At 41.2% G+C, this 24,891-nt stretch overlaps 1 protein-coding gene across 1 annotated transcript in view; it reads right to left on the bottom strand.

Moving 5' to 3' along the window:
• The window catches only part of syt6a (synaptotagmin VIa), a 105,920-nt gene that overhangs the window by 8,155 nt on the left and 72,874 nt on the right, over nt 1–24,891 (bottom strand). The window contains exons 2-6 of the mRNA XM_050066218.1: nt 20,143–20,536; nt 18,330–18,891; nt 6,418–6,538; nt 5,178–5,349; nt 1,970–2,120 (exon numbers count right to left, since the gene is read on the bottom strand). Of these exons, the coding sequence (XP_049922175.1) occupies nt 1,970–2,120; nt 5,178–5,349; nt 6,418–6,538; nt 18,330–18,891; nt 20,143–20,536 (1,400 nt within the window). The remainder of the gene's footprint in view (nt 1–1,969; nt 2,121–5,177; nt 5,350–6,417; nt 6,539–18,329; nt 18,892–20,142; nt 20,537–24,891) is intronic.

The raw sequence follows: 24,891 nt of genomic DNA on the forward strand, positions 1-24,891 counted from the left end.
CATCTCTCCAGATCCTGGGCATGTGCCTGAGTCATTGCATATGGCACAACACCTGCCCTTATATAGTGTTTAGGAGGCATATATGCTAATATGTGACTTATGATCAAGTGGGATTTAGCACACCTGGGTAAGAGCAGATTTGGATGCATCTGGAGTTTACTCCTTTTGTTTTTTCTCAGCAGAAAATATAAGAGAAGTTTAAGAGAATGTTGCTGCATGAGGCCCATTGTGTGATTTAACATTTATGTTTCCATTTAGTGCGGTAGGGGTTCAGGAAAAGGACTTAATGATAATAATTAAAAAGACTGAAAGCATTCATTCAAAGAACATAGACTCAAAAATTAGTATCTGACAGGATACCTGCATTATTATCTCATCAAAAACACAGACACGGTGTTATCATCTCTGTCTTGGCTCTTTATAGTATCAAAACAACAACAACAACAACAACAACAACAACCCCTTTATGCTCTCTTTTTAACCAGAATCAAGAATTACGATCACATCACAGTGATTTTAGCCTCTTTACATCAGCTCCCTGTTCGTTTCAGGGTTGATTTTAAGACCTTATTGATTATTTTTAAGGCTCCTCACTGCCTGGCTCCTGATTATATTTCTGACCTTTTAGCCCCTCATGAACTTATGTGTAGTTTGAGGTCTTTTTGTCTGTTCCAGAGTCCAGGCTGAAGACTAAAGGGGACAGAGCTTTTGAAATCAGGGTCCCGAGGCTCTGGAACGACCTGCCCGAGAATGAAAGCCTGTCTGAGCCAGTGTCTTTGTTTAAGCCTCTCCTAAAAACATACTTTTATCTGAGCTGTCTGTCTATCTTATTGCTTTTTTATTGATTTTTATTCTCATTTGATATCTTTATTTTAGTTTTGGCCCTCTTGTATTTTATCTTTTACTCTGGTGACAGTTTGATGACGTTTTAATTCATTTCATTCTCCTTTTTTGTAGTTTTATTGTAAAGCACTGTGTGTTATCATGATTATTATTACTATTATTATTACATAGCTGCAGAAAAGAAAGGCTAAATAAGTAAACAAATAAAATAGATGGGTTTTTCTTTTAGAAAAGCATTGTAAAGTATCATTTGTGTTAAAAATATATTAAAAAATACAATAAAATAAAAGAACATTGTTGATGGGATGTTTTGAGCCTTATCAATGCAGGAAAATTACAGAAAATACAACATTAAAGAAGTTCATACTAATATATTTTGTCACTCCTGTTATTGTGGAGTTCCCATCATGCTCCGGGGGATGTAAACAGGAAGTATAAAGATGCTATTAATGTAGTGAGTTCTGACGTGGGCTACGACTTTAGCCGAGTTTTTCCTTTTAGCATTGAAATTTGTTAGCGCTGCTGAAAGTTAGCGCCATTTAAAATATGCCGAATTAGTTAATAGAAGTTCCTTTTTCTATTAAACTAATAAAATTACAAACAACTATCACCGGATAATTTAAAAACTGAAGAAAAGCTTAAATCGCGATGATTTTCAGTGAAGTTCTGGACTCACAAGTAGCGTCTTTTTTCTTTGAATTCTACGCAAATTTAAGGACGTTTACTCGTGCTGTACATCAAAAATAATGGCATCTTCTGAAAGAGTAAGTCACACAAAATTTAAAAATATGTGTATCATGTTTGTGTGTTGAGATTTGACTGAGTTATGAGACCGAGAAGGAGTCCGGTTTGTGATGCAGTTAGCTTAATTGTCTCTACAAGCCGTTTATTAGACATTCCTGCTGATGCAGTGTTGGTGGGCGTCCAAACTACATAAACGACCACTTGTATGCACTTGTCCCTTCACCACATGCCTCATGTCACTCCCACTGTGCCCCTTAAACTCTTAGCACAGTTTAATTTAAACTCTTGGAGGTGAAAATGACCATCCAAGCCCGTGAGTCCTCATCCTAAATGATATAAATATACAGAATGCTCCTTTAAAATGACTCCAATCCAAACCTACCTCCTTCTCAGACTTCTTGGACTCCAGCAGGGGGTGCCAGTGTGCAATGGGCTTGCGTGGATAAGCCAGCATCTCGTTCCAGTGGTCCCTGCCAAGTCCCTCGGCATGGCATCCAACCCTCATCACACCAATGATCTCATTATGACCTACCCTGTGGGGACACACACACACACACACACACACACACACACGTACTGTATGAATACATCTGACTTAACCTGACAGGACAACTCATACATCAAATTGTGTTTTTTCTCTAATTGCAAGAAGGACAGCTTGTAATAAAAGGAGACACACATCTGAGTGTGGTTGTCCTGACGATTGATACAGTGAATCTGCAGCTGTTTGTCTCTGTGACTCATCTCAGGAAGGAGATCTTCGCTCCTTTAACAATGCCTGAAGTGTAAATGAAAGCCCTATTAATCCCCTATTATTAGCACAGCCTGATTTAATCCTAAGCATGAGAGCAAACAGTAAATGAAACACAAGAGGGTAGGTTTCTAAATCGTGTCTGCTCCTTTTATACTACACAGTTAAAAAAAAAAAAAAAAAAATCAGTTCGACCTTTAACACACGTGCTCTCATTCTGTCAGCTGTCTGCACTTTTTCCCTTTCCTATTATAGCTTCATACTGTAAAGGTGCAGTGCTCTCTTTTTCTGAAGAACCACAATTGGAAAATGAGGAATAATTAAAATCTTTTTTTATTAATAATCTCCTCCAAATATATTTGCACAGAAATGAAAATACTGTGAGTATGCAAATATTGTTCATGTGAAAATGTAACTACGAAATATCTCCTACGCTGCTGAAACACACTTGTGTAAGTTGCATTTTGGACCATGATTAGCTCCAAAACTAGTTTTGATGCCCCAAAATTATGCACGTCTTACGGCGCATTCCCACTAGATCTGGTGACAGAGGGCGTCTCAGTGCTCTACATTCCTTTCATTGGAGAGAGGGGAAGCAGTCACGCAGTGCATGGTGGGTGTGTTGTGGCGAGTTTGATGGGATTGTGGTGTGTTCCCGGTCTGTATTTGCATAAGGTAGACTAAATTCAGCTTTATGTATATTATTCCGTCCAAGGGTGATGCGTCTGGCTCACAGAACTTGGACCAAGCTGTCAAACTAGGTGACGTAGTTCTAAAATGAAACAAGATTCAGCTGATGCATTGCCTATTTCTTGGCTTTAATGTTTTTGGAAAGAGATTTTTGGATAGAGTCACAGAAAGTTTGTGAGCATGTTGTTTCCTGTTTGAAATGGCGAGCAGAGAACCAGGGACCGCCCAAGTAGCAGTGCATTCCACTGCTGGGTATGTCAAAAGTGGGAAGCCCATCAAGCTAGCAGTTAAGTGGAGTAGCGTGTCCTCCAGCATCCTTACTGGATCTGGTGGAATTGTATGGTTAGGCTGGAGATAAACTTGCTTTGAACTATGCATTTGCGTGCGCATGATGGCTGCCCCGTGTATCCTGGCTCTGTTTGCAGCCTTGGTTTTGCATGTCCTCAGAAATGAAAGCTGTGTGTGCATAGGATGCAATACGTACATAGCAGTAGAGGCAGTGTGAGAAACAAACTCGCCACTGTAACAACGTGCTTGATTTTCGTGGGCCTCACATATTATCTATAATGGTGTCACTTGTTTACATCATAAAAATGTACATGTTCAAAACAGTTTGAACCATCAATTCTCTGATGTGCTCTCTGGCAGAATCCTCCAGTAACACGTGTACATAGGCAAGTATGTGACACTTCTGTTCAGGATGCATCTGGTTGTCTACGTAATTTTGGTGGGCTTTTTGCCTTTATTTGATAGGACAGCAGCAAAGGGCTGTGGATTGGAATCAAACCTGGGGCCTCTGCGGCAAGGACATAGCCTTTTGTACATGGGGCGCCTACTCTACCAGGTAAGCTTGTGGGCACCCCTGTCTATGTGAATTTATCTATGAGGTGTATCTCCTGCCTGACACTTAGATTTGAAGTTCCAGTGTGTAGGATTTATTTCAGAAATAGAATGTATTATAATGAGTATGTTAACTTTACGCCCGGTTCAGACTACACAGTTCAGCCCGCTTACAGCCCGATGCGGCTGTCGCACGGTGTCATAGTAGACGCCAACAGACTGGGATGCCTCATGACGTCCCAACAGAAAGTCTAGCATTTTTGATTTTCTTTTTCTTCGACGACCTCTCCAGTCACAGCTGTCACTTTGACCAGGAACACAGACCGATCTGCTGCTGTAGATAACTGTATGGAACTTGTTATGGAGGATTCACTGACTTGCACGGTTTTCATGCGGTACTTCAAGTGTAGCTCCTGCCATTTGGTGGCACTTTTTAAGTTACTACAAAGACTGTTCGACTGGGACATTAACACCCACAGTGACTGAAATAACAGTAATAATCAAAACAGGACGTGGACCAATGAGTAGTCTGTCATCACAGTCGGGTAATCCATAATCGCCTAATCTGACATAGGCCTTGTGACAGTCAGAGAGGACAAAAATGTTGTGTTGTCTGAACCTGGTATTAGTGTATAATCACCTAGGAATTGTTGTGTTTTGTTACTTTAGAATGAGTCATTTATATCGACACAAAGTCGTCTGTGTTGCACTGCAATCTACAGTAGCCCAGAAAGGACAAACCAAACACTCGCTCTAGACGGGGCCATTCTCATTTTTATGTTGGCCACTGTTGTTAGCAGCCCCTTTGCGACAAGTGCATCAGAAAAACTCAGTTTGTTTTTTCTAGAGGAGGCGACCTCTGTGGATGATTCGGCTCCTGGTAATATCCTCCTGAACAATGAATAATTAAGGAATTCTAACTGGGAGAAGTTTAAGCTGGTTGTGATCTGCAATCCTCACCACTAGATGCCACTAAATCTCCCTAAATCTTACATACTGTTTATAGGAGCTATCTCAAGTGTAAAATGTATGTGTGGGATGCTAATTTGTCCTGTAGGGGTCACTGTTCTGTCATGGGTGTCTGTCAGTAAAGGTGGGAACCATTCATTGAGGGACAGGTGTTGCTAGACGGAGGAGCACACATAGTTTTTTGACCGCAACGCCTAGCTATGTGAAGTCAGGTGTATGCTGTTCAGTGCAATGGTGAAAATGTGTACCTTTGAATGGTTCATAGACACAGATTCATGAATGTTTGCATGTTTTTCATTGAAGACTACAGCAGTGAGAAATAAATTACGCATGTACGTACAAGTCGTAATCCATGACAGAGATGTGCAGGCTGACGTGGTCCATGCTGTCTGGTGGGATGTCAAAGATGATGGCCTCGTTGTAGGTGGGATTCAGAGTGTTCTTCTTTATGCTCGTCTTCTTCTTTTTCAAACGCCTCCCGTCACATATGAGCGACACTTTGACGTAGGGATCTAATCGGTGAGAGAAAGAGAGGATGGAGAAGTGACTATTGAAACAGGAAGCGCTGATAATTTAATCTCATCATGTTTCAAGTTATCCATCTTTTTTTTTTTTTTTGGGCGAAACTGCCAGAGCAGTAATTAGCATGAAGATCAGGCTTGTGGGATTATTAAGAACAGAGCTTTTACAAATGTTTGCCTTGACTGCCAAAACATCTTCAAAGAAGTCCGTGAAGATAGAGCCATCAGTGGCCTATTTCATCATCCAGCGTGTGTGTGTTTTTTCTACTTAAGCATGAAAGCAACCCTGGAGGAGCAGGCATCGGTAATGTGCATAAATGTAGATGAGTCAACGGCTTGTGTAAACACAGAGCATGAGAGGCCATAGATAGCTTAAACAGCATGACTGAGAAAGCTTCCTGATGAATGCTGATCTCGATCTGTATCAGTCAGTAGCAAATCGCCTCGTATGATTCATTATACCACGTTTTTAGTCAGATGTAAGCTGCCTTGAATCTATAAGCAACAAACAAGAGTGCTTGCTTCGCAGCCCAGTACGCTCCAAGGCACAACTTGATAGCTACTGGTTTACGACCCACAGATTGAGATAAAGGCAGACAGTTAAACCCCTAAAAACTGAAACGGGGATTAAAATTGGGACTCACTTTAAAATCGTGAAATGTCATCAAACATGTGAGGGAAAAAATGCCACGTTCACTCTGAATTACACCTGAACCCTGGCATTTAATGCACAATAAATGTCACATTTTACGAGTCATATCAGTATTGTGGGGGAAAGTGGTAATGGAGAAGTGGAGCAGCAGTCTATTACAATAAACAGACCCCCTGCAACTATTTGCTGACAATGTCTTAATATTGCAAATGTTGAATATTAATAACTGCTGAAATAAACAGAACGCAGCTGTGGAGACGGCTTTCCGCTGTTTGCTCACTTTATCTGACATGCTTACAATTGGATATTAAAAGACGGATCATTCCCGTTGAGCCGCTGCGGCTGTATGTGAATCACACAAACACATACACATACACACACACACACACACACACATGCAAACACACCTGAGTATCCAGTGATGTCCATGGCCTTGAGGTTCCTGCACTTGATGACAGTAAGTGTGAGTCTGCCTGCGGTGGGCAGGTAGCATAGTGAGAACATGATCTCTCCAAGGTCAACACTTTCCTGTGGAAAAACACAAACGCAAGCAAAAAATCTCTTTCAGTTTCACATTTACATTCAATGCAGATGATCCTGAGTCTTGTACAAGTGTCTCATCCTCATGTTCTGTTTCCTGGATCAATACTGTATTGTTTGTAGTCTGCTCACACCATCAGTGTGGAAGTACTCAGATCTTTGACTTAGGTGAAAGTAGTAATGTCACAGTGTCGGAATACTGTTACAAGTAAAAGTCATGCATTCAAACTATTACTGAGGTAAAACTGCGTAAGTGATAGCATCAAAACATACTTGAAGTACACAGAGTTAAAGTACTCATAATGCAAAGTGGCCCATGTCTGTGTAAATATATTTTGGAGTGATGGGGTTGCTTGAGCAGAGAATAAAGTCACACTTCATACCACTCTTTGTTATGGTAGACAGTTGGGCCGTGCTTGCATGTTAATGCATGTGAGTCCCATGAATGTACTGTATAAAGTGACCTGGATACAGTGTTGGAGGCCCAGCCTGTTCATTCCTATTAAAGCTGCTCAGTGGCACATGAAGCCAAAATCGGTCAACTGCTATGGATAAAATAACCAGGATGATCGGCACTGCTTCCACATCATTGAGCCCGTAGAGTGCTCCAGGAGTGAGTCCTAAAACCTGGAAATTTAGCACTCCTGATTGCCTTGTCTTGAAGTCAATGGCTTTTTGAATGTGTATTTCTTTAGAATAAGGTCTGTGGTCAACACAAGCTTAAGAGACTTTCACATTTTGCTCTGCGACATAAGTAAATTTTGAAGCCTTTACGTGTCTTAAAAAAGGCAGTTGCTAGCTAGAGGCTTAGTGAGGCTACAGAACATCATCACACTGAATATGGTTTTACAGTCTTGTTGCGGTGGTGACATTAGGTCATGCGATTGTAGTGTAGTTCATTTATAGCCCAACGTTAGCTTTTTACTTCTGGTGATTGCATTTTGGCTTCAGTAATCATAAAAGTAGTGTTAATTTGTGAAGTTATTTTGCTGAACACAACGTGTAAGTGTCACAAACATTTGTTTGCCACAGTGCTTATTTTTTGCGATAATCCAAAAAAACCTTTTGGATTTTTGTTGGGGGTTCCAGGGCAATGCTAACCTCTGCATTCGGCAACAAAAAATGGGTTATCTATCAGCACTCTATGGAGCAGGACCACTAGAGACTTCCGCCGACCAAGCTGACAACTTCCGGTTTAGCGCTTCACTAACTTGAATTGGGATAAAATGATTTAACCTTGTGGCTCTTCTAGACTTTTCAAATGTCATCAGACTAAATGGTTTAAATCCTGATAATGAAGCAAATCATTCAGTGGGGGTTGGGATGCGCATAATAATGTATCCACTGATTTACAGATGTCTCTTTCACAATGTAAATCTCAGGTAAAAAGTGTTTTTAGGGCCCCATGGCATCACATGATAAGTTTGGAAGTTGTAATTCCACTGTTTGGACACTACGAAAATTGGGTTCAAACCCCGGTACACTTCCTTGAGGCCTGGTGAGTTCCTGTGTGTGTATCCCCCCTGGCTAGCTAATCGCCACTGTTCTGCACTGCGCTCATTTGGCAGTTACAGCTGATAATGTCTTCCTGACCCTCAGTGGTGGAACAACGTCTTCGCAGAATTGTAACGCCCACCCTCCGGTTCCCCTCTTATGTTAATACTGTCGGCTATTTAAGTCCTGTTGCCGTTGTTAGCACTGTTAGCATTATTAGCTGCCTTCATGTTGAGAGCCATGTGTAGACAATCCCTACTCAGACTCTTGATCATTGATATACTCTGCATGTCCTACATAACTCCTTTGACCTATAATAATGTATTGTAAGTTGATTTATATTTTGTATTAATAATCTAAATAGCAACGTAGCTACTAACTAAAGTTATCAAAATTATCGAAATAGTGGTGGATAGTCGTGCAGAAGAAGTATAAAGAAGCATAGTACCTGAGTAAATGTGCTTAGGCACATTCCACCACGGGTGAAGACTAACACAAGGAATTAATATATTTGATGTAGCCTACCACAGGGTTATCTGCTATCCCTCTATCATGAAATAACAAAAACATGGCGCATTTAATGCCTCTTTGTTGCCACAAGGAATAAAACCTCACAGCTGAGACTGTAAACTAGTTAATTAGAGCACAGACTGCACACAAAGGTATATAAAAAGGTAATATGATGCAAAATAATGCAACTTCTCTATTTGCATTTTTGCCTTGAAAAATAACCGCATTATGAATCTGCTGTTTGGTTACTGCAGCTTTGTATTTAGATGAGGCACTGGAGGGATGCAGGGGGATGGTGAGTTGTGTCAAAGACAAATGGAGAATATTTGTTGTAAAGCACACAGCAAGATAGAGGATGAGTTGTGTTGTCATTTTGTAGCACAGGACATTTTATGAGTTGTGTTGTCATTTTGTAGCACAGGACATTTTATATCTTAAGGTCCGCTTTTTTTTTTTTTTCTAAAGAAATAGTTTGACATTTTGAGTAAAGTGTTTATTTTATTTATTTTTTTTCAGAGATGATGAGCTTATCTTAGTATAAAGAGTGAAAGCAGTGGGAAACTGCTGGCCTGGTTCTGCTCAAGGCCTGGTCCCAACTGAAAGTGGCAGACGGCTATACATCATTTGATTTTATTAAAGGTTTTATTAAAGAGGGGGAAAAACACTCTGAGGAAACAAGCTCTGCTGTCATTAGTTCCTACAGTGGTGCAGTTTATGTACCATAAACTCATGTCTTGTAACTCTCTGCAAACATTCATGAGGCTGTTCACACTTAGACGGAGGAGGTTAAAGTGGATGGTGCTGCATGGCTAACGAGCAAACTGCCGTTTTTACATTTCTGTTTGTCTACAGATGAAATGAATGACATACAGTGTGATATAAGAGTATTAGATCTATAAGATCGTCAAAATTTGTGTTTTTTCTTATTAACAGGAAGAAAAAAGGTCAGAAATGCTTCCTCTCATCTCAGCCAGCTGGCGGGGCGTGTCTGGGTTTGACTGACAGCAGCTAGCAGCCCTGCCAGAGAGCCAGTGTTACACCCCAGGGAACATGTCGTGGTCAGACAGCATGTTGTTAGTGGTATTTAAGAGTAACGGCCACGCCAGCATTTAAATGGACCAAAGTGACATTTGCAGGTGCGTTTACATGCTGTTTAATGTGCTGCAGCTGAGCACTTAATTAGCTGTCTGGCCTGCAGACTGATGTGAGCACTGAACTTTTCTCGGGTGCATGTTTGTTTGGTTGCTGGTTTAGCAAGTTGAAGAGCAGGATGTGTGTTCATGTGTGCAACTTAGAAGAGAAGGAGACTTTAGCAAGAAAGCTAATGAATGTAATTGATGGAAAACTAAGGAGTTCCATCATGAAAGGAGAACACTGATGTAGAATACAAAGAAATGCTTTTATTTCAGCTGGACTTCATTTCGGAAGGAGCAAAGCTAGCTGCTACTCTTAGCTTCTAGTCTTTATGCTAAGCTAAGCTAATCACCTCTGGGTTTCAGCTCCTTATGCTCCAATTAGGGATGTCAGAATCAGTTGATTTTTCTTTTGACAGGCTGACACCCATAAACCAGTAACTAACCGGTTGGCAATGACCCTCCATTGACTCAGTGAGCTTAAGCACCTCATTTCAAAGCACTATCCATTTAGAGAGGGTGAAATTTTAATATTTAATGTTTTTCTTTTAATTTAATTGTCTCTTGGCTTTGCTGACAGCCAGCCAGCTAACCGAGGTCACACGCAGAAACATAGTGCCCACTGCCCACCCTCCTGTCTCCTCCAGTTAGCTAATGTTAGCTTAGCCTCTCTGCACTGCACACCACCTGGGTTGGGTAGGGGCTAGCTGGTGGCGCTGCTCATTTGGCAGTTACCATGTCTAATGCTGTCCCGACCCAACGGCGTTTCTGTGAAAACATTGTGCCCACCCTCTGGTCTCCACACAGGTCGCCCTGGTGAGTAAGTGGCTCAGTTTAGAGCCACAAACTCCCTTTAGCATTTTTGTTAGCACCGTTAGCAGTGTCAGCATGGCTAGTGGTGCTAACATTGTTAACAGTGCTAAAGGGGTTTTGCTGCTCAAAATGCAGCTGCTTGCTTGTGTCCCGATGGTGCCCCCCCCCCAGGTTGCCCTGGTGAGTAAGCGGCTTCATTTAAAGCCGCAAAACCCCTTTAGCACTGTTAACTATGTTAACATCACTAGCCATACTGACACTGCTATCGGTGCTAACAGAGCTAACATTGTTCACAATGCTAAAGGGGGTTTGTGGCTAAAAATGAAACCACTTACTCCCCGGGGCAACCTTGGGGGAGACTGGAGGGTGGGCACGTTTTTGTAGCAAGGCTGTTGGGTCTGGAGGGCTTTACAAGTGGTAATTGCTGACAGAGTGGGGCTGCTAGCTAACGTTCGTCTCGCCACCAGACAATCAGAGATCTCCGCCTTCTGATAGTCTGGGGACACTCCTTTCTAAAATGTGTTTAACACACCGGCGAAAACGGCCGGCAACAAAGCAACGCCTCTTGCATTTTTGAAAAGGACACACCCTCCCGAAAATGTGCTCTCCCCCTTTTCTCGTCCACAAGGCAACAAACACACAGAGAGCATGAAAATGGATGCCAAGAGATTTAACTCCGTTTTATCAAACGTGTGCTCAGTCCACAAGATTGTGGAAATGAAGGACGTACAGCGACTTGAGCCATTTTGTATCGCTACAAGTGTTTCTAGTCGGACTATGTTTACGAGCACAAGAGTTCAGCGAGCCACCGAAGGACCACCCTGCGGATTTACTATTGGTTCTGCAACGTAGGGAGTTTTTTTAAACTCTGAAATTGTATCCGCCCATCTAAACACAAAACCAGGGAGAAAGTCATCAGTCTTTAGTTAAGCAAAGCGTCTTAAGACTGACTTGTGATTCTAAGCTAACGTTAGCTCCCACTAGATGTGTGTGGCGAACAGTGCAGTAAACTGACGAGTAGCATTCCGTTGTACTCGGAAATTGTAAAAAAAAATAACCTTCAATGCAGAAAACTGCAATGAAACTTACTCAAGTTGTAAACTTGGGCAAGATCTACCCTGCCCGAGTTCTCCTATAAACACACCTGATGTTACAGCAACATGTAACAATGTTGTAGCTGCCATTTCATTCAGTTTATTTGTGCTTGATACAAGCCTTTGTGATCATGTGTGTCTCTATCTCTGACCACACAAAACAATTGCATACAAGTTATACAACTCTGTGCTATTGGCTGTGGTTGTTCACGCTGTTACGCTTGACACCTGTTTACATGATTTTGAGCTGTTGTACATTATTTTAATCAGCAATGATGATAGTTGACCTTTTACTTTATGGGCTGTTTCTCTTCACTTATAGTGGTGATAATTGATGTAGGCTCTCTGTAGATGCTTGTGAAGCTCAGAGACTTTATATACAAACATTAGTTTGCTGTGGAGGTCCATGTTTTCCCGGGCAGATGCACTGAGACGCATTTAGATTAGAGGTCGGGAATACCAACTCGGAATTATCGACTTCTGACTTGCAATGAATGGATTGCAGCATTTATGCAGAGCTATTAGATTGATCTTCTCATTTAACCAGCATTTCTTGGTGATTAAATTATAAAGTTTTAAGAAGAAATATGAATGAGAAATAATTGAGTTCAAACAGAAAATAAGTTCTGAGTTTGTCTTTTATACCCTGATGCAGTTAGATGAGCCACAAGCTTCACCACCAATAGTATGGAGCTATTTAATTGAGTAAAGTGAGCTGAACAACTGGGCTTCACTTCAAGTCCTTGAGGTTATTTAGCTGTCAGTATCTCCTGGAAACAATTTGGTTTCATTCTGAAATTATGGCCGACCTCCCGATAAACTCTTTTGCCAAACGGCGAATTTCATTATTCTCATGGAGCTTTGATTACATTATCAAAAAACATAAATTCTGTTTCCAAATGATTATCATCACTCAAGACAGAGAATTAAAACAAAAACAGAGAAGAAATCAAATTTACAGCTCAGTACTTTAACCTAATGTAACCTAAATTACCCACATCATCAGCGAGTGAATGAGTCTTTTTTTTTTTTTTAAAGAGAATTCCATCACTTAGGTCCCTCACGTAAGAATGTTTTCTATACTTTAAATTACTTTTGAGACGAGCAAAACCTGCCTACGAAAATATTAGCTTTTACTTGTGTGGAGACGTGCTGTATGAGTCCCTACTGAGCTAATGAGAGTCCTGTTATCTGCCTCATGTGAGTTCTTAGCCTCATCCTATAAACAGTATTAAGGTCGCACAGACCCCTAATCACTCCGAATGAGCTCAGTGAGAACTCCACTGATTGGCAAACCCCAGCACGTCTGTCTGAGCGCTGCAGTCTTAACGTCTCCTCACACATGCAGCTGCGATTTGGCTTTCTCTGCTGTGGGAAGTGAGGGATTTCGTTTGAAGGGTGTGAAGGTTCAGCCGTAATGTGAGAGCGCAGCAGAAATGTCAAGTGTTGTAAAAGCATGAAGTGACACTTTGATTGTCCTTGTAGAAACACAGGCCGTTTTGATGCCAGTCCATATAATCTGTACTGCATTAATCATATTTTAGCCATGCTTAGTGGCAAAGCGCCAGAGATGTCATTCTGTCCATCGATTGTCAGGTCAGTCCACCACCTTGATCCAGACTTTAACATCTACAGTATGTCTATAATTATAACAACGTGTTCTTTTGGGTCAGGTCTTCAAATACCGATGCTTTCTCACTCCCCTTGGCTTGCGACATAGTGTTTTTATGTGACACACAGTTGTCTTCTGGGTGAAACATTTTGCAACCCATCGTTTAAGTTGTGAAATGGTCATGGTTAGGTTTAGGCAACCAAAGTGTATTGTTAGGTATAGAGAAAACATTTTGGGTTAAAATAAGTATGTAACATGACCTAGAGAGGTCATGTGAGAGACAGAAGTACATGACAAATGGATGTACGTAACCTTACGTTGAAACTGCACTGACTTTGGGTTTTACACAGGAAACTAACAGTGGTCTCCTGGGTGAGTCTGTGTTAGTTTGACCCATCAGTGTCCCCTCTCTTACCCCCAATGTGAACTTTCTCGCTCTTTATACTACCTGAGTTTCTCTGAGCATCATATTGCCACAGATGGGTATAGATTGGAGTTAGCTGAAAGCGCAGTTGGTCTCATAGAGATGCCAAAGGGTGCTTTCTGTGTCGGCATCACAAACTGAGGGGCCTGATAAAGCATCTGTATTTGTCAACCTAGGAATGACAACGGGCTGAATATAATATCGGGCATGCAGACATTGACGTTCCCCTGATGAGGAGGTGTACTTACTCAATTTTCCTTTGGCGCCTCACTTATCCATTGGAATATCTTACAATCTAACGGAGGGACTGTCACAAATTTTCATACAGACATTCACGGCTCTTTGAGGATATATTGGATCCAATCACAGAATCCCTCAGCTACTGTCTGATGAATATATAGCAACAACCAATACCTCAGCAGAGCCGGTGTAGCCAGCGGATATCCTTTTCTGAGTATGGCCGTCCAGATAACATTTTGGCTAATCTCTTTAAACAGATATCTGTATATTAATGCAGATTAATTAGAAAAAAATGAATTAGAAGCTAAATTGTTGTCAGACAAGTCAGTTGATTCAGAGATTGCATTGCAGTCAATGTGTTCCACCTCTCCTGCTCGGTTTACCTGCCCCTCAAACGTGACTGGTCAATACTACAAACGGAAACCAGGACTTTTCCATAGCCTTCCAAAGTCCATCCACAGTTTATGAATACACGCAGATATCTGTTAATTGAGACCATATCAGATCCTATTGATTTTGGTAATCCCCAAACTTCTTCTTCTCTTGATCTAGCGCCATCATCTGGTCAAAATATGCATTTTATTCAGTACTTTGGTTTATGACTTCATTGCCGTCAACCTCCGCTGTTCTTTGTGTTTAGTGCCAATTAGCCATTGTTAGCATGCTAACTGAGATGTTGATCATTTGTGCTTATGATGGAAATGTCACAACAATAATAGTGCTGCAGGGATGATGTTTTTTTGTAGCTACTTAGAAGTCAACACTGCCCTGGTTCCCCTAAGAAAAAGCCTATGAGTTTTTTTGTATTTTGTATTATTGTAGAAAATACGCTTTGAGGCAAACAAAAGTTTACGATACATGTTTTGTTAAGCAAGATGAACTTCACAAATGAACACCACTTTTATGATTTTTGAAACGTAAATGGAATCGCTAGAACTAAAAAGCTAAAGTTAGGCTATAAACAAACTACACCACGGTAGCATGACTTAACGTCGCCGCCACAAAGAGGCTGTAAAGCGGTGTTCGGCATGATGACGTTCTGTAGTCTCATTTTGCCAGTTGTTAGCAATTATGTTTTTTAAGTTACGTAAAGGCTTCAAAATTTACGAGTGGGGTATTTACTGGCGTATTTTATGTTGTAGACCAAATACCATAAAGCTAATGTACAGATGTTCATGTTCCCCTTGGGATGAATTGTAATGACTTTGGTGATCTCCTGCCTTTTGATTTAGCGCCACCATCAGGTCAGAATTACACAGTCTAAAACTGTTTTCTCTGTTTAATGCTAATTTGCAAACGTTGGCATGCTAACACGCTGAACTATGAGGGTTAACATTAACCCTAAACATCAGCACCTTAGCATTGTCACTGTGAGCATTTTAACATGTTACATTAGCATTTAGCTGCTAGCGTGGCAGTAAACTCCTCATGAGTCAAGTCAGTTACTTATTAGTCACTGACTGTATTTACATTTTCATCGCTGTATTCATTATACATTATGGATGCCTTATTAAAAGAGAATGATTACCTCTTTGTTTTAGTCACTTCCATGATAAATGTACTCCTCCATTCAAGCTGCTGATTAGAATGTAAAAACCTCCCAAAAATAGTTTGCTCAGATCGTACACACATGAGAATCAGTCGAAAGTCAATAGGTATACTCCTCCCCTCCGCACTCTTTATCTTAGTAGTGCTAAGTTGGTGTTATTGATGAATATCTTTCCTTGATCTATGAACTGAGGAAAGCTGCTGGCTCTTTTCTTTCGCCCTTCCCTCGTCTGCTAAATACTGGTGTCTCTTCCACTCATTAAGCTGCACATTGTTTATACAGCAGCATCTTTATCTTACCCTGGACTTGCCTTACACTCCACTTTCTGTTTGTTTTTTGTTTCTACTGAACTCCACCATCTGTGCATTCTTTATGTTGCCAATCTTGAGTTTAATGTGAGCAAGGGACTTTGTCATAAAATCATTTGGTGGTTCAATAAAGTTTGTGTGCCAAGGAGAGGGCCGGTTGCTTTTCTGCCTTCTAAGCAATAACGTTGAGATTATTGAACAACCCTTGAAGAAGCTCAAGTTCAACAACTGAAGGAGGAAGAACTCTCAGATATAAGGGCTCTGTGGAGGTGATAAAGTGACGGGGAACACGTTGTTCCTGCAAACGGCCCCTGGACATCATCTACAAGTAAAAAAGCCAACAGAAAAATAATGGCGCGAGTGAGCTGTGAGTCAGATGTATCCTTTTATGTTTGAGATGTTAACACCTCCCGACTGCAGCCAGTCCCTTTATGTATTTTAATAAGTGAAAATTATGTTTATGTAGGAGAAAAAAACAAACTATGTGTCTGATTTTTGGTGATTCATTTGCTATTTTACTGCATTTCTAGTCGTTTAATTCAAATTACAGGGCTGCTGCCAGGATTTTAATTCCCTCAACACGCCCCTTAAGCAATCAGAAAATGTTGGCCAGATATTTCTAATTATTTAGTTCACTGCTGCATTCGATTTTCTCGAAATTTCAATTCCCTATATGAAGATGCTGAAATGCTGCTCAGATGAAGAAATACTGCATCCTTTATTTATTGGCCTAAAAGTGGTGAAAATTTTACATTTTGGTCCTGTTTTAATAGCATAGACGCAACACCCAGTGCAAAGTGTCAGGCCTTGGGATGGCGTGGGTGTCGTCAAGCACACTTTTTATTTTGGTTCATGGATGTGCAACAGCACAAGTTGCAAAAGGGCGAGTTAAAGTTGAATGTAGATTGGAGGGTGTGCAGATTAATAAATGCACCCTAAGCCAGTCTTATTGCTCTGAAACAGCTGGGCCAATCACAGTGAAAGCATGAAAACAGCAGGTCAACAAGTAACATTGATGTTGTCACTTTTCTCCTTCACTTTTGGCTAGCTGGTAGCTTTGTCGAGCTACTGCTGGACTGAGAGGCTACATCTGTCAAGCCGACTACCTTCAGGTTTTCTGATTGGACCAACTACAAAGAACAGAACTTGCTGCTACTGATGCCAACTCAAGGTAAGCCCCAAACAGCCCACTACCAGCCAGCCTTTCAATTTCCTTCCTTTGGTCATTACCCCACTCATAAAGAGCCCATTGCCAGTCATTCTCATAACACAAAAGAGTGACTTTGCACCAGAAATAGACCTGGTTCTGAGATGTCTATTCTCAGCATGTCAGAGCCAATTTCCACCAATAACTTGCATTGCACTGCAGTATTTGAATAAACTTCTCACCTGTACAGTGCACACGCAGAGCACCAAAATACAACACAGATGGGCAACTTTAAACTGTCAGAGTGCTGCTTTCACTGGTTGTTGCGCCGCCACAAATATATAAACCATTTACAGAATTCGCAAGGCCATGAAATCCCTGGAGAAGTTATTGTGTTATGGTGTTAACAGTCTCCATTGGGGTTTATACTGCAGTTTGAGACACGCTGCCTCTTGTCTGTTTACGGTTGGCTCTGTGCGTTGTCATGGATACGCTGTACACAAACCAACTCGCCAACACTTTGCAAGGCTGGTGTAGCGATGCACCCTCAAAAGAAAAGCCCATGTTTCTGGTCGGAAGGAGAAACACACCTACTTTTAAACATTTTGAAAGACTTGGATATCAACAGGATTTGCACAAACATTGCAACACCAACCTTTTTGAGAAGGTGGTTGAAGGGATGAAAAAGGGAGGCTGTGTTGGCGTGGTCGAACAAGTCTGAAAGAATCCTACTTTTATGCAGCGAAGCAAATTTGCAAGACTTATGTTGACCTGATAAACAACATTTCAGGACACATTAATCTGAGTATGCGTGGCTACATGTAAACAGGAATATTAGGGGAATAATTATTTTCATTAGCAAATAATTAATAATAAGGGCAAAAAATGTAATGTGTTTTGCATGTAAACATCGTCAGTGTTGACCAAAAAGAGTAAAAGGTACCATTACTTTGTACAAGTTGAAGTAAGTTCATTTTTATATAACGAGTCTCATTTTAAGACTGCAGGTTTAACTACAACCTGTAAAATATTACTCCACTAATATAAAAACAAGCTCACTTCAGTTTATAATGAATGAGTGATTGAATGAACAGCGATGTGGGAAATCAAACTGTGGAACTGCTCAAACTGAATGACAGCTGACCAGATTGTCTGTTCAATTATCTTGCATGCAGAATGTTGATTGTTTAGGCAATTAATCAGGCGTCATGATCAACTGCATGTCAAACAACAACTGATCTGGCAGAAATTTGGTCACTCCTATGTACAGTATCTACCCGACTTTACCCTCCCCTCACATTCCCAGAAGATCTCCAGCAGACATGACCTCAGTGTGCTCTTTAGTAGCGCTGACCCTGGTTGTATAGATCGGTCATATGGAACATGAGTGTCTCAATACAATCAGTCATTTGATACTCAGTCTAGAAGAATCAGAAAAAGCCAATAGATTCTTACACTGGTGGCATATTGGATGTCCCTCCATATGTTGGTCTCCCTGGAGAGGTCCGACATCTCAAACAAGTTGTCCAGCACCACCTCCCCGATCATGTCATGCCGTGAAAACCTGTCAAAGTCAAAGACGCTCATATGGAGCTTCCTGACTGCCAGCTCATCGTAAGGCACAGGAAACTGGAAGCTCTCACTGAATGTGGGGTTGAGGGTCTTCCTGTGGACGCGAGTCTGGAACTTCTTGCGGTCAGGCAGCAGGTAGACCTTCACGTAAGGGTCAGATGTGCCGCACAAGTCCTTGGCTGGTAGATCTGCTGCCTTGAGAATGTTGACAATGAGGGCCTCGTTTTCGTAGTCGTACTTGAGAGAGAAGTTAATCCTGCCACAGTTTTTGCTGCTGCCGTTCTTGGACGAATCCTCTGATTCCAGGGCCTTCTGTTGGTAGAGCTCTGGCTGGATGCGGCCGATGCCGGTGGGCTTTTCATCATTGTCCACCACGTAGTCATTTCCCAGATCGAGACTGCCTACCTGCATCTGCCTGGGCAGGTGTCTTTTGAATGAATTGTGCCTGCAGGGACAGGAAAGACAGGAAGAAAGAGAGAGTGACTGACAGGGAATGTCTCGGGGTTTGTGGTGAAGAGCTGTAGGGCTGACGAGCAAGGAAACTCAAAACAGGGAAGTTTTGAATTCAAGGGAGGAAGGTTTTAAATTCAAGGGAGGGAGGCTTTGGATTCAAAGGCCTTGACACACAAAGCTGACCTCAAACAAGTGCTGACAAAGGGTGACGGATCGCATCACCTCGTGTCGCCTGACGTCTTCTGTTAAAGTTGCATTTGATCAAAGACACAAGCCAGCAGCAAGCTGAGTTCTCTCCTGTGTGCGAGGAAATAACTCGCAGCCTGTGGCCTCTGTTTATACTGTTTTTAAAAATGCATGAAAACAATTATCATAGAAAGCTAGCGTATTATTCTCATGTCTCTGTCAGAGCTGTTATATGCTTCGAATACCGACTTGAGAATATGTCTGATTTGCATCAGACACTGTTAGTTTTGCTTTTCTATGCTCTGTGCTGGGTTTGTCTGCTCTTTTATGTGAGGAACAGAAAAATAAAATAAAAAGTGTAGGTGAAAATGAGCAAGTCAAGATAAAACTGCTTTAAATGTATGAAATAACAATAACAACAACAGAGAAAGCCCAGCGACAGCTCATTGAGCAGCAAATGAGGACCCGGGGGTGACCGATGATTTGCTGTGTCAGGACCCTAAATGGAAATTTCTGCTGCTTTAGATGTGCTTTTTAAAGCCTAGCTGCATAATCAACAGGACTACTGATGTGCACTTATTAACATGGTGAAAATGTGCAGTTTTGCTAGAATTACTACAGCATAATGTTCTCTTTTTTTCTCCCGTCTATTTCATAAATTCTCATGAAGAAGCCCTCGCATATGATTAGCCTTACCATTATGAGTTACAAAGAGATGCCTCTGAGGCAACACGATCTACAGTATTTATTATAATTAACTTTGTAGATACCAAATTGCTTTGATAGAAACGTTCTCCCCTCATTAGTGAGGCTATATTTAATGTATTTGGTGCCTAGTCACTTAAAATATAATGTGAATAGCAGTGAGGCGTTTTCAGATTTACATTTTTCCCTTCATTTTTAATGTTGGATTAATTGTCCTTTATACTACATGACTTCATGTCTTAAAATCTGCCCATGTGAGCATGCATGCGTGCTTCTGTATATCCTTAAGCTTATTTACACATGAATAACCACATCACAAACTTACATACACATGCGTGTATATATGACTAACCGAGTGGAGGATGTTGGCTCAGTGGTTTGCCTCTGCATGCGCTGTGTGCGGCGCAGGAAGTGCTCCCTCATGGAGAGCTGCACATCGGTGGGGATGTCGGGAGATGTATGGCTTATCTTCACCGCCGCCTCCAGGAAACCCATCGAACCCATGGGGTCCTTCACCTTCTCTGTCGCCATGGTGACCGGTGGCTGCTGCTGGGGGCTGGGCAGAAGGGGAGGCGACTGGAGTGGGCAGTCCTCTGGGTCACAGGCCGCGGTGAGGGATGGGCTGGGGAAACGGGCCTTAGCTCGCCAAGGCACACGGCACAGCTTCCAGGAGACGAATGTAAGGAGGCCCAGCAGAGCCAGGCCACAGACCACAAACACAACGAACAGGAGGCCAAAAGAAGCGTCTGGTGGCGAGCCGCGGGGACCGGAAACAGAGGATCAGACAATATGGACAAACAGATGGTGATTACAAGGGTGAGAGAGGAGAAAGAGAGAGACGGTCCATTAGGACAGGAATTTTCTGGTGCTATATCAGTGGTTTTTATATAAGACAACAAACAGCCAGCCAAGTATACTGGGAGATGTGCTTCATAAATATTAAGTAGCTTCCATTAGTCAGTTCAGCGAAGGGATAAGGAAAGCGTATTAATGTAAACAGAATTCAAATGTGGGTATCGTATGCAGTCATGCACAAACATAATTTCTCTGACATTAGAGGTACAAGTAATTAAAGCCTGTCAAATGGTAAAAAAAAAAAATATATATAATCTGTATGAATTTTAAAAAAGTTGCTCACAGGAATAAACCAATGTGTCAGACGCCTTCCTCTGGGATTTTTACCATGAAACAGATAAAAGGAGCCGGGCACGGTCAAACTCATTTATTTTCCAGCATTTTGAATATGCTATCAGGGGAACAAGCAGCATACAAAGACCTGGAGACGTCCCAAGAATGCTGACAAGCACTCTGCGAGGATTCACAGGGACTCGAAGGGGGAAAGAACAAACAGAAAACACAGTACTGTATCTCTGGCTTTTGCCTTTTGGGACACCTGCCAGAGTTGATTTCAAGTAATTATATTTTTGCACCTGATACTTGAAATGTTTTCTGCTCCTTCCGGCCGGGACTGAATTCAATTTTCTCAATTTTGCTGGAGTGTTCTTTTCCGCTCGAATTTATCTACAATAACTCACACTGAGGAGCGTCTCTGTGGCCTCTCAGAGGATCCCTGAACTCCCGTCTCCACATAACACTCTTGAGATAGCAGCATGCTGCTTCGAGGCACATTGCATTAGCTCTTTCCTAATATTTACCCAGCTCAACCTTTCCTCACTTCAGCGACACATGAGCACGACACGCGCTGAAACCTGCAGATGGGGTTCAGTTTTTAGAGAAAACGTGATTTATTAATCATGTTAAAAATCAGATAATGAGTAACATTAACACATAGCAACATTGGAATAAAACTCCATTTTAGGACGAAGTAAAAGTTCTGTTTCAAACTTTATGCAAACTTAACTGTGCAAGTCTTTTAAGCAAGCAAGTATTAGTAGTGTTAGAGTGTAGCTAAGTACTTTCATTAAGTATAACTTTTAATTTAAGGTACTTGTCTTGAGTATATCAATGTTACTTTAAACAACTCTGCTAATTAAATACGAATGAGACTGATATTTACTGAAGAATTTATTGATTTGTATTGTGACCCGTTGGAAGGGCCTGACTCTGAGACCCCGTATATAAAGTAGTTAAAACTAGCTTCATCACATCCACCTACAACAGTAAAATGATGCATCGGAACATCAGTATCAACAATCTTATAATGTCAGATACATCAGTCACAGGTTACGAGTTCTTCTACTTTTAATACTTTACGTACATCTTCCTAATAGTATTTCTGTGCTTATTTTGAAGTAGGATTTAAAGGCAGGACTTTTTTAGAATTATGGAAGTGGTACTTTTACTTAAAGATTAGGTTCAGTATTTTTGGACCCAATTTCCTATGTTTTTGTGTCTAAGTGACTATTGTGAACAGCAATTGTTCAAAGTGGTCCAGTTGTAAGAGAAACAGCAGCGACACAGGCTGCAATGTGATCACTTGGGGTATGTTCGCACCGTCAGTGTACGTCCACTGAAAGTGTTTGTTTTTGCCACTTATTCTAAGTGTCTGACAACATTACGGAAAGGATCCCTATATAAATAAAAGTTTTTTGTTAAAGTATAAGATCCTTTTTGTTCAACCAGAAACAACCCCGAAAATCCCTTCACCAAACCCACCAGACTCCATTTAAATAAACTGTAATTTTATCATCAATCGTCAGTTAATTCAAAGTTGACAGAAGCAAAATAAAACTCTCAGAAGCTGTCTTGGTTCGTCTTTCCACTTTTCCAACAATCACCAACTGTGGTTTGGTAAAAATAAACACTTAATTTATCCAGTTAGATGTGTAAAATATGCTGGCTCTATACACCCAAAATGACTGTTTATTTAAATACTCTTCAACAAAAAGGTCGATCTCTGTTGGGATCTTTTCCATATTGTTTTCAGACACTTATAATTACAATCTGAGCCCGTCAGTGGCAAAAACAAGCACTTAAAGTAGCCGTAAAGTGGTGGTATGAACATTCCCTAAGTGGTTACATTGCACCCTGTTTTGCTGCTGCCAGCTAGAGTGTGGTTGTTCCAATTTGTGACTTAGACAAAAAAACATGGGAAAATAGGGTCCAGGGTGAAATAAACAGAACTCACCCTTTAAGCAAATGATCTTAGTACTTATTCCACCACTGGGTATCAAATTAGAAATGCTCATTATGCAGCAGGATGACTATTTGTTGTGATGTTATTGTATTTGATCAAGGATGAACTAATCTGAGCTATTTCATGTACTGCTGGCTTTATTTGTAACAATGCATCATATTCTATTTAATGTAGTGGAGCAAAAAGTACAGTATTTGCCTCTGACATGTAGTGAAGTGTAAATTTAATTCCACCTCTGGTCTTTGTTGTAAAATGGTTTTAGAATGCAAAATAACTCACATAGAATAATAGTTGTATAACAAACTTTTATTGCTTTTATATCTAAACTATCCTTATTGGACCAAAAGGCTATGAAAAGACTAACATTACCCCCACTAATTGAGATTAACTAAATGGAGTGTCCACAAAGAATTTATAGTTTAGCCAAGCAGTGGACAGGATTTCAAGTCTGGAGGATTTGTGCCTGAGGAGGATTTCTCAGCTGTCCACAGCCCTGGCCTCTCCATGTCATCTGAAATTTCACACAGCTCCCCACAAAGCTTCGTCTTGACTGGACTGTCGCTCGCAGAGTCTTCATCTGCTGTCACGGCAAATCGAAGCAGATCCTACGCTGTGGTACTGAAATACGAGCGCCTGTGGTGACAGTCATTCGCTGCAAAACGCGTTGACAGGTCAGAAATGTGTATCTGAGTGTGTGGCTTTGGATTGTTTTACTTTTATTCCACTGCAGCAGAATCCTTCAAAGTGAAGTATCCACTAAAGCAGAGGTCTGACACTGTGGGGACCCCCCAGACTAAATCAAGACGTTTCATTGTCTTACGTCTGTATGGTAGATAAATCATGCTGCAATTTTTGGAACCATAATGCTTTGGGGGATGGAAGCAGGAAGTATAACTTTGCTTTGTACGATTAGGCTGTGGGCCACATTGTTTTGGCCTGTATATTAGTTTACATTTTGGCAAGTTTGCACCAAAGCATGGCAAATTAGCAAATAGCAGTTGTTTGCAATATGTCCATAAATACAGACAACTATCCCTGATGATTCTCTGACAGGTTTTGGACTTAAAAAGCAAGTTTTTTTCATCTATGGACGTTTATTCACAATGGATATCGGAGATGATGAGGTTCCCTAAAGGCGTAGATCTCATTAAATCTAAAAATATGTTTTTTTGCCTGTGTGTTCAGATTTTACTAAGTTATGACTCAGGAGGAGAAGTGTGATTTCTGATAAAAAAGTGTGGCAATCAGGCAGTCGAAGGGTTTTAATGGGACAGCTCACCCCAAAATACATATTTTATCAATCTAGATTGTTTTGGTGTGACTTGCTAAGTGTTGGAGATATCAGCCGTAGAGATGTCTGCCTTCTCTCCAGTGTAATCGAACTAGATGTTTCTGGGTTTCCGGGTTTGTGGTGCCCAATCTGCCAAAGACATACATTTGAAAAACTCAACACCAGTAGGTGTTTTAAGACCAAACAGTTCTGAGGACTACCTGAGAGAATTGGTGCACTACGGAGCTCCCCCAAGAACTACATGGCTTCAGCGGCATTTTTATGTTTGCACTTGCACCGCCAGTAGGAATGCTGAAGTGATGTACTTTATTATAAGCTTTTGTTTGTGTTTTGTAGTTTACACGGCTAAAAGCCTTCACACACTGTTAAACAAAATTACACAGAGGAACCTTGCACACTGAGTCTGGTGCATTTCATTGTTCTATTCGTTGTGACAATTTGTAATACGAGACCAAATGAAAAGACACATCCTTCCCTACCTCTCTCTCCACAGGAGTTACCTTTCTGGCTGTTGGCACTCTCTCCGCATGTCTTCGCACATTCTGTCTGTGTGCTCACTCCACATCATCCACCTGATTATTATTTTCTGACTTCTGACTGAAAGTAGCTATCTGAGTCATGAAAGAATACTGTGCGTGCCCTTCCTCTCTCTTGTCACAGATGTGTTCCGCCACAACATTTTCTTCGCTGGTGAAACCACTCTCGAAAGGCTT

This window comes from Epinephelus moara, chromosome 16, assembly GCF_006386435.1.
Source record: "Epinephelus moara isolate mb chromosome 16, YSFRI_EMoa_1.0, whole genome shotgun sequence".
Lineage (NCBI taxonomy): Eukaryota > Metazoa > Chordata > Actinopteri > Perciformes > Serranidae > Epinephelus > Epinephelus moara.